A 10,923-nucleotide genomic window follows, 5' to 3' on the forward strand; every position below is an offset into this window, starting at 1 on the left:
TGTATTACATAATCCAAATGGCATTCTCTTATATGCAAATGTGCCAAAAGGGCAAGTGAAAGTAGTTTTCTCCTGATCTTTTGGTGCTATGGGAATCTGATTATATCCTGAGTAGCCATCTAGAAAGCAATAAAATTCATAGCCTGCTAATCTATCAAGCATTTGATCAATAAATGGTAAAGGAAAATGGTCTTTACGTGTGACAGAATTCAACTTCCTATAATCAATACATACACGCCATCTTGTAGTTACTCTAGTGGATATCAATTCATTATCAGCATTCGTAACTACTGTGACTCCTGACTTTTTGGGGATAACTTGCACAGGACTGACCCATGAACTATCAAAAATGGGGTAAATGATACCTGCGTCTAATAGCTTAAGGACTTCAGTTCTAACATCTTCTTTCATGTTAGGATTTAACCGACGTTGCATTTCCCTAGTAGATTTAGCATTTTCATCAAGGTGAATATAATGCATGCAGTCTACTAGGTTTATACCTTTTATGTCTGCTATGGTCCATCCTAATGCCCCTTTGTGCTCTTTCAAAACATCCAACAACTTACCTTTTTATTCGTCATTTAGGGATGATGAGATGATTACCGGCAGAGTACTTTCTTCTCCCAAAAATGCATATTCCAATGTGTTGGGTAATGGTTTGAGCTCGAGTTTCGGTGGTGATTCTGATGATGGGATGAGTTTATTCTCTGATGGTGCTAGTTGTTCAACTCTTGACTTCCATTTATTAGTGTCCATAGATGGTGTTGAGTCAAGTAGAGCGTTGACCTCATCAACCGATCTGTCAATATCAAAATCAAAACCAAAGTGAGTTAAACATGTTTGTAAAGGATCATCACTAAGGTTTAAAAGAAAAGTATCATCAACTATTGTTTCAATTAAATCCACATCAACAATTCCATCATCTGCATTGTGAGGTTGTTTGGCAATGTTGAAGATGTTCAGCTCCATAGTCATGTTGCCGAAGGACAACTGCATATTTCCAGTCCTGCATTGAATGTGAGCATCCGCAGTTGCCAAGAAAGGTCAGCCTAGAATAATGGGGATGTGCTTCCTCGAATCCTGTATTGGTTGAGTGTCAATTACAATGAAATCAACAGAAAAATAAAACTTGTCTACCTGGATAAGCACGTCCTCCACAATACCACAAGGTATTTTCGTGGACCGATCTGCAAGCTGTAACACCACTGGAGTTAGGTGTAATTCTCCAAGTCCAAGTTTCACGAATACAGAGTAAGGCAAAAGATTTACACTAGCTCCTAAATCCAACAAAACATTCACAATTGTGTGGTTCCCTATACTACATGAGATAGTGGGGGAGTCTGGGTCTTTGCATTTTAAAAGAATTTTATGTTGGAGTATAGAACTAACGTTTTCTGTTAAAAATGCCTTCTTTTGAACATGCATATTTCTCTTTTTAGTACAAAAGTCTTTAAGAAACTTGGCATAAGATGGAACTTGTTTAATAACATCAAGCAAAGGGATGTTAACACTTACCTGTTTGAAGATTTCAAGAATCTCACCTGTGGATTTTCCTTTTTTTCCTTTCGCTAACCTCTGAGGAAATGGAGCTTTCGGAACGTATTCTCGTGGGTTGGTTTCTTCTTTCTCCTCCGGTGATGATTCCTCAACATTCACAGGTACAATTTGATTTTCTTTTGTCACCGGCATCTCCACTTTGTTGTCAACTTCTTTTCCTTTTCGCAAGGTCATGACGGCTTTGACCTCTCCATGCTGCTGTGGTGAACTGGTACTTGCTTCATGCACTCCTTTAGGGTTAGACACTGGTTGACTTGGAAACTTACCTTTCTCAACGGTCATTGCCAAGGTCTGAACTGAAGAAGCAAGTTGTCCTACCATCTTTTCGAGGCTTGAAACTGATTGGGCTTGTGAGTTGAAACCCGCTCTCAATTCATTTCGTAGTCCATCAATGGTGCGGTTCTGTTGCTCAATCGTAGAGTGAGTAAGATTCTTGAGATTCTGGAATGAATCCTCCCATGGTCTAGGTTGAGAGTAGTTCTGGTTCTGATTGTATGGTCTAAATGGTGGCTGAGAGGCTTAAGGATTTTGAGGAATTGGTGGAGCTGGAGCTGCTGGTCCACTCTGTTGGAATCCTTGAGACCATGAAAAATTAGGGTGGTCTCTCCATCCAAGGTTATATGTGTTGGAGTATGGGTTATAATTCGATGGTTTTCTCATTACACCTATGGCATTGGCTTGATCGGAGTATGAGTCATGGTCATGTGGTTCTGTTGATTTAGCAGTCGATAACGATGCTATTTGTCGAGCAAGACCTTCAACCATCTCCTTGACTTCTTTGATTCCCGAAGTTGACTCGCCAATTTGAACCTCATTTACTCCCTTAATTCTTCTAGTATTCCTGATTGATCGACTCCGTTGTTGGGAATTATCCGCTTGTCGCTGGAAGAATTCCCAAATCTCTGATGCACTTTTTGACATTAGCTCTCCTCCACTTGTTGCCATTAGCCATTCTTGCACATTCGGCAATAATCTCTCTAAAAAGTATTGGCATTGGTGCCATTTCTCGTACCCATGATGTGGACACTTCAAGAGTAGCCCATTGAATCGCTCCCATGTTTCGAAAAATTGCTCGTCCTCTCTCTGTGTGAACTCTGAAATTTCCCTGCGAATAGCATTGGTTTTATGCACTGGGAAATATTTATTCAAAAATTTAGTTACCATTTGTTCCCATGATGAAATGCTATTGGCAGGCAATGTATTAAGTCATGAACGAGCTCTATCCTTTAAAGAAAATGAGAATAATCTGAGTTTAACATCATCGTCTGAAAAATTTTCATATTTAAAAGTTTGACAAATGGCATGAAAATCATTCAGATGATTATATGAGTCCTCATTTTCTAGGCCATAAAATGTGGGGAGACAATTTAGCACACTAGATTTTAATTCAAAGCTCCTAGCAGCTACATTTGGGTATCTTATACATGATGTGCTCAAATTTGCTAAAGGACTTAAATAATCTTTAAATGGCCTCTCCTATGGTTGCAAATCCATTTTATTTTTTGCTTGTTTGTGTGTGCGAAGTGTTTTTTCTAGTTCAAGGTTTATAGGTTCAAGATTATGTAATAATGACCTACGACCATGCATGCAAAACAAATAAAATGAAAATAAAGATGGGAACAAAACAAATAAAAATAAAGAAGAAGGAGAAATTACGATACTAACCTTATTGCGCTATTACAACCTTTCTATAAAAATACACAAAAATAAATACGTGAAATAAATTAACTAAAAATTAAATTAATAAAATAAAAAAAATTACAAAGAAAAATAAATTGAAAATTAAATCACAGAATTTTAAAGAAGAGAAAAAGAAAAGAAATAGTAACCTTTAAATGTAGATTCATTTTTTTCTTTTTTTTTAATTAAAAAAATACAAGAAAACAAATAAAAGAAATTATTCAAAAAAAATTAATTCTATGAATTAAAATTACTTACCTCTCCGGCAACGGCGCCAAAAATTTTTTGTGCAAATTTTAATGTACTCGCAAGCGCACGAATCTATTGTAGTATAGACTAATGGTGACGAGTGTCGATCCCACGAGGAGGTGGATTTTAATTGTGTAGAATTAATTTTGTAAATGGGTGATTGGATTTGTGGTGGAAATGATTTGGAATATGCTAAAACTTAAATTAAAATGGCAAGAATAAATTCTAAAATTGGAATTGAAATGGCGAGAATAAATTGAAGAGAATTCTATTAAAATGACGTACTTGGGTATCTGGATCCGTATCAACATGCATCATGGGCTAAATAATCCGTATTAATGTCAATTAAATCATGAGGGGGGAATCCACACCTCATGAACCACGCTCTAATCAATATGGTGCTAAGGGCTTATCGTGCCAAATAATAATAACCTTATACTAGAGAGCCGGTGTAACCAAGGCGGTATCTAGACAAAATTATTATTATTTGTCGACGAGAAGTCAAAACATCCACAAAAACTAGAGAGGAAGAGAAAATAAATTTACCAAATTAAGCCCATGACACATGTTGAGACTTCACCTTCAACCCAAGCTTGAAAGAAAATTAGCCACTCATAATTGAACTAGGGGTAAAATGGAAATTTATTAAAATACGAAGAAAATACAAGATGGAGAGAGAATTACAAAAAATGGATCCCAAAAATGGATTCAGAGCTATCAAATTAGGGGGGGAGGCCCCCTTTTTATAGATACATGGAGTAAATCATGGCCATCGGATTAAAAATAGTTTGGATGCTCAGGATTGCGCCACGTCATCAGTCAACAGTCCACGGTTTGACCACGCGGATGAACAGTAACACGGTTTGACTCAGATGAACAGTAACGCAGTTTGGTTGAAAATAATCCTGTGTGATGCATGTACCGTACGCGAGATTTTTCATCCACTGATATGCTGCCACGTCACCATCAACAGTACATAAGAATTTTAGCCCAACAGGATCGTGATACCTCATCAGTCAATGCCACATCATCGGTCAATGCCACGTTATTGATCCGTTTATATGAACAGTGTTGTGAATAGTAACGTAGTTAGTACCGTACACGTGAATAGTACCGTACATATGAATAGTGTCATTTTTCCTTTTATGCTCCTCCTAAGGTTTTCGACCGTCCTGAGTTCAAAAGTGATGTCCGTTTTGCCGTCTGATCTCTCCTTTATTGTGAAATGACTATAATGCCCCTAAAATACATAAAATACTTAATTAAAATAAAACATATGTAATTAAATCACAAGAAGGTTAAATACATAAAAGTAAGGGTTGTTAGTAAGACTTGAAATGTAAAATGACGATTTTCTCCTTTATAAATATGCATTTTCTAACACTCAACACTAACAATGATGAAAAAGATAGGTATAGTTTGAAAAAAACTAGTACATATATCTTTATAGTGCTGGAATTATGTAAAATCATCTTGAAAATCTAAAGAATAAATGGTTGTCCCAAATAATTTTAGAAAAATATTTTACTTCATCTTAAACCTTTAACATAATAAGGCATATATTTTTTTTACAATATACCGATAATTATTACTATTAGAGGCAACTTTCTTAAAACCGGACTTAGAAAAATTATAACTTATTATAACATAGAGTTTATTCTTATTTATAATTATTAGGTTGACAATGGACTGGGTCATGTTCAGGCCATGCCAAGCCCTAGCCCGACCCTATGACTAAGGACTCTAATCCTTAAAAAGTCTTAACCCTTCAAACTAAGGAACAACTTGGCTTTAATAATTTTTTTATATTTTATTTATTTATTTTAAGAATAGGACTCCTATTCTTCATTCTTTAGTAATATTATTATTACTATTATTGTTCCCTTTTTTGTTGGATTTGTTTGTAAGGAATTTAATAAATTATTTTTTATTTAACTTAACAACAATAGAACATTTAACAATCTAACAAAATTAATAGACTAACCCAACAATAGGTAAATAAATCAAATACAAAATAAAAAAATTAATACGAAATAGAGATAAATATCCCTAAGGTGTAGTTGTGACCATCTATGTGTATGTGGTGTATGTGTGTTTTAATAATATTTTTTTATTTTAAAAATTAATTTAAAGATCAAGAGTTGGGTTAAAACATTTTAGTAAAACCTTAACCCTAACTCAAATGTAATTAGGTCATGATTCCTTAAGCCCTAGCCCAACGTACCTTTCAAATTCGAGTCAAAACCCTTAAAATTATGATCGAATTAATCAAATCAAGGATCGGATCAAACTTTTTTGTCATCCTAATAATTACCCTAAATTAAAATCAATTTTTTTAAAATTATATAAAAATTATTCTTATACACAGTAACAATAAGAAATGAACCTGGACGCATAACGCATTAGGGCTCTTATCCACAAACAAACTTTCAAAACCCACTTAGACCTCAAGAGCTTTTTAGTCCATTTGATCAAGCGTAAAAGTACAGCTGCCAGCTGGTTAGCTTACACGCTTCCTATACAAGGCGCCGGTATCATTTCATTCAATAATAATAATAATAATAATAATAAACAAACTCTCCGGAATTGAACTGAACGAGTTTCAGAAATGGCATCGATTCTATCCATCGGCGGGACAGGGTATATCGGTAAATTCATCGTGGAAGCAAGCGTGAAAGCCGGCCACCCGACGTTCGTGCTCGTGAGGGAATCCACAGTCTCAGGTCCTTCCAAATCTCAGCTCCTCGACCACTTCAAAAACCTCGGCGTCAAAATCGTTGTCGTGAGTTATCAATTTTTTTCATTTTTTTAATTCCAAATTTTGACACGTGGCGGTGTAGCGTCTATTTGATAGACTTGGTTTTTTTTTTAATTTAATTTTTGTGGGTGCTGTTATTATTATGCAGGGAGATGTTTTGAATCACGAGAGTTTGGTGAAGGCGATAAAACAAGTGGACGTGGTGATATCGACAGTCGGTCACGCTTTATTAGCCGATCAGGTCAAGATTATTGCTGCCATTAAAGAAGCCGGTAACGTTAAGGTATGGCATAATTAATATAAATATCTTCAATTCCGATCAGGATTGTGCACTCGCGCACACGTGGTGATTTATTCTTGGTGTGGAGCTCGCTGTAGAGTAGAGCTCCCAGTTCAGCTAATAAACACCCCGTCACATGCGCAATTGCGCCTCAAAATAATTTAATTAATTAATTAAGGATAAATACCAATGGCATGAAAGCAATTAAAATTAGTTGATGTTTATAAATTATTTATTACTCAGAGATTCTTCCCATCGGAATTTGGAAATGATGTTGATCGAGTCCATGGCGCCGTGGAGCCAACAAAATCGACGTATGACGTAAAGGCGAAAATCCGCCGAGCCGTTGAGGCAGAAGGCATTCCGTACACTTACGTAGAATCTTATTTTTTTGATGGCTACTTCCTCCCTAATTTGTTGCAGCCTGGGGCCACTGCCCCCCCTAGGGATAAGGTTGTCATCTTCGGCGATGGAAATCCAAAAGGTAACATAATTTAATCAAGCTCATGGTTTATAACAAGATTGTTAAAAATAACCGTGATTAAGCTCTGTTTGTTTGGTATGTATTGCGGTGTTAATGTTATTGTCTGTTGTACAATGGATGGTCTTGCTTGGTACTGTTGTTGGAGAGCTGCAGTGTTTTGATAAACACCTCTATCCTTAGCCTTCAAGTTAAGTTGATTTTATACAACACTTGTTTAATTAAAAACTTGTAATATTCTTACTACTTTGATAAAAAAATATTACAATTAAAGCATTAATGGCACCATAATACGAAATGAATCTTAAGTGGTCATTATAGATTTTAAGATAGAGTTTTAAGTGATTCCCAGATACTTTAGCTGCTGAACCGCCACATCATGGTTGCCACGCAACAATTTCAAACAGAGCCTAAATAACTTCATTGCAAAATAGTTAAATGAATCTAACTTAGTTTCGTCATTTGAAATGACTTTCAGCAGTTTATAACAAGGAAGATGATATTGGAACCTACACTATCAAAGCAGTTGATGATCCGAGAACCTTGAACAAAAACCTTTACATTCAGCCTCCCGGTAATATTTACTCATTCAATGATCTAGTGTCTCTGTGGGAGAGAAAGATTGGCAAAACCCTCGAAAGGGAGTATGTTTCAGAGGAGCAGCTCCTAAAGAATATTCAAGGTTAGTTAAAACTCTCTCTTTTAAATGTTATTTAAGAGAGCTGTAAATTCTGTGCCGTAAATGTTATTGACCTGTCTTCTCCAAAATGTTGCAGAAGCTGCACCTCCACACGATGTGATATTATCAATTTATCACTCTGCTTTCGTGAAGGGAGTTCAAACCAACTTCAAGATTGAACCATCTTTTGGAGTTGAAGCCTCGCAGCTTTATCCTGATGTCAAGTACACTACAGTTGATGAGTACCTCAATCAGTTTGTGTAACCCTTCTCTGTTTCCAGCTGCAGCTTGCAGGATCTTGGACTCTTGGTAAATAAATAATTGGCTTGTTGCCATCTTTGGTTTTATATGTAAAAATTATGGTTGTTGGCCTTACTTTCTTCTGGTTGTCCATGGAATTTGTTAGACCATATTATGTTTGCTATGTCAGTGATCAAATGAAGTAGGCCATGTACTTGATTTGAGAGTAGTAGTTATAAAGCCATCATGATCAGGTGGGTGCGTGTGTTGGGCTTCTATTAGGGTGCGTGTGATATGGGTTCGACAGCCCCTAACGGGCAGTCATTATAAAAATAATTATAGAGTTACAAATCTATGTAAAAAGCAAAAAATAAAAGTAATTTATCAATAAAAATAATTAAAATTAATAAAAAGTAGGTATGATATTTCAGAAATTAAATTAAAGATAGCATTCTAAAGAGTTGGATAATACTCCAACTAAACTAAAGATCTAGTACATTTGAGAGCAAATTTAATTAAAGAAAAGGATAAGGAAAACAATAGAATAATAATATTAAAAAATTGCAAATCTTGGTCTGTTTTTTTTTACGATGATGTTGAATTCTTATAAATTTAATCTTATCTATGGAATTATTTAGTTACTGTATGTCAAAATTTCCTATAAAGATAAAGAAAAATTATATTAGGAGAAGATCCAAATCCGTTTAACTAATGCATCATCAACAACATGAGTACAACATTTTCGAATAAACAAAAGAAACTCGTTATATGTGCGAACCAGTTCCAAAATAAATAGCAGACTATTGGAAGGAGACAAATACTACAAGAAGAACAAAACATTCTACAGTTCCTACATGAGCCCGCAACAATTAATTATTAACTCGACATTCATTACACTTTTTCTTTAATTTAACAAAGAAACCAAAAAATAAGATAAAATTGACTAAGAAATAAAAAAATGACCAAAATCTTTTTGAAGTTTTGCCAGTTCAGCCATGCACGCTTATCTTTATTCACTTGTTTCCTTTCTTTCCTTTCTTTGCTGAAGCCTTCACAGATCCTTTACCTTTCTGAGCCTTGCCAATTTTCCCCTTCTTCAAACCACCTGGCCTTGCTGGATCCGCGTGTCCTTGCATCCTTTTTCATTCGTGGATCAACAAGAATCTTCCCCTTTCCGGCCCTTTCTTGAACTCCCTTCTTCGCTACCATGTATTCTTTTGTAGGCCTTTTAGGTACAGCTTGTTAGATTAATTTTATATTAATCTAATATATTTGGGGCCACACATGAAATAAATAAAATATGTGTGCTATTATTTAATAAGTCAAGAATTAAGTGATCTAATTGAAGTTCATTAAATGGTTAAGGGTATAATTATTGTGGATTAAATGCATAGATATCAGAATTTAATCATCACTTTAATGAGGGGCTGAAGTGATTATTATCATAAATACGTGACTGTTGGGTTTTCTAAAAGAAAACTAATAGTCACGATATTTATATAAAAAGGGGTTATGGTCCCCAATCTCTCGAATAATCTTTTGTAATTCTCTAATCCTCTCAAAGAGAATTCTAAACTCAATAAAAAGAGAAGATTGGAAGTCCATCTCCTACACTCAAGAACCACTACGAATCACCATGGATTCAGGTACGCTTCCGCTTTCGTATTTCTCAGTAATTTAATATGGATGTTATGAAGATTAAGAGGACAACAAGTGGTATCAGAGCCACATCTATGATTAGATTATTGAGTTATTAATATCATTTTGCTTGAAATTTTGTAATTGTTGTCGTTAGACCACGTTTCGGTTTCGGTTTTATCAATTATTTCGGTTATGGTTTTATAATCTTTAAATTAAAATGATTTATAACATAAGTTTATTATTGGTCTAACATTGATGATATGCTAATTAAAACAAGAAGTCACCAAAGTGATATCTCTTGTGTAGAGTAGTTTATTTGAAGTGTTAGATGTTTGTGTTTGTGTAATTCCTGCGGATGTTAATCGACCCAAAGGAAGGTTAATATTTGGCCTAATTACACACACACTTGTGATGGTAAATTTGTGACGATTATTAAGATAACTTAATGTGAGTAATTTACTAATCCAAAGATTGGTTCATTACTTGACATAATTTATTGTCAAAATTTGATCATTGCAACAAGAGTACCATTTACAATTAGTATTATAGTCCAAAGACTTGTTACTAATGTTGTGCTAGGTATCTTGAAATGTTATAATTTTTTTAATTTTTAAAGATTATTGCTTGAGTTATTTAATGTGAGTATTATTATTTTTTTTCTCTATTCAGCTTTTCTGTCTGCTACTTCTATATCTGCAAACATGAATAGTGTCCCGGTTCTAAATGGGACTAATTTTAAGGACTGGAAAGAGAATATGATGATTCTCTTAGGCTGCATGGATCTAGACTTATCATTCAGACACCCTAAGCCGGACGAACTCACTGATGATAGTACATCTGAGGATGTGTTATACTATGAGAAGTGGGATCGATCTAACAGGATGAGTCTTATGATCATAAAGTGCGGTATTCCAGAAGTATTTAGGAGTGCTATAACTGATGAGGTTACAAGTGCTAGTGAGTTTCTTACCAAAATTCAGAAACGTTTTACAAAAAAAACGATAAGGCTGAAACAAGTACGCACTTAGCAAGCTTGATTTCCATGAAGTATAAAGGCAAGGGAAACGCTCGAGAGTACATCATGGAGATGTCTCATCTTGCTTCTAAGCTTAAGGCATTAGGGCTCGACCTATCTGATGATTTGGTTGTGCATTTGGTCCTTATCTCTCTCCCAACACAATTTAATCAGTTCAAAGTCAGTTACAATTGTCAGAAAGAAAAATGGAATCTCAATGAACTGATTTCCTTTTGTGTGCAAGAAGAAGAGAGACTGAAGCAAGAGAAATCCGAATATGCACATATGGTAAGCACTTCTAAAGATAAGGGCAAAAGAACGAAAAAAGGTGAAGCACTAAAAA

At 35.1% G+C, this 10,923-nt stretch overlaps 1 protein-coding gene and 1 non-coding gene across 3 annotated transcripts; both read left to right on the forward strand.

The window, feature by feature from the left end:
* The first annotated feature begins 2,566 nt into the window (after positions 1–2,566).
* On the forward strand, positions 2,567–2,670 carry LOC127899507 (small nucleolar RNA R71). The gene has a single exon (XR_008051384.1). It is a non-coding gene; the product is annotated as a small nucleolar RNA R71 (small nucleolar RNA).
* A 3,297-nt stretch (positions 2,671–5,967) lies between these two features.
* Positions 5,968–8,143, forward strand: LOC102606683 (phenylcoumaran benzylic ether reductase POP1-like). 2 transcript variants are annotated; one of them, XM_052432412.1, is made up of 5 exons: positions 5,968–6,268; positions 6,393–6,527; positions 6,768–7,008; positions 7,484–7,687; positions 7,782–8,143. In XM_052432412.1, exons 1-5 carry the CDS (start codon positions 6,095–6,097, stop codon positions 7,946–7,948), a joined length of 921 nt encoding a protein of 306 aa, XP_052288372.1. In that variant the 5' UTR covers positions 5,968–6,094; the 3' UTR covers positions 7,949–8,143. The 2 variants fall into 2 exon arrangements, with proteins under 2 accessions (XP_052288372.1, XP_052288373.1); XM_052432413.1 differs by having other exon boundaries at positions 7,487–7,687.
* The last annotated feature ends 2,780 nt before the right edge of the window (positions 8,144–10,923 follow it).

This window comes from Citrus sinensis, chromosome 8 (assembly GCF_022201045.2).
Source record: "Citrus sinensis cultivar Valencia sweet orange chromosome 8, DVS_A1.0, whole genome shotgun sequence".
In the NCBI taxonomy this organism is placed as follows: Eukaryota; Viridiplantae; Streptophyta; class Magnoliopsida; order Sapindales; family Rutaceae; genus Citrus; species Citrus sinensis.

Bases quoted from the DNA above. Each gene is read 5' to 3' on its own strand.
- LOC102606683 (XM_052432412.1), top strand. From the start codon at position 6,095: ATGGCATCGATTCTATCCATCGGCGGGACAGGGTATATCGGTAAATTC. The intron at 7,009-7,483 runs GTAACATAATTT...AATGACTTTCAG, and splicing joins CGGCGATGGAAATCCAAAAG to CAGTTTATAACAAGGAAGAT. The intron at 7,688-7,781 runs GTTAGTTAAAAC...AAAATGTTGCAG, and splicing joins GCTCCTAAAGAATATTCAAG to AAGCTGCACCTCCACACGAT.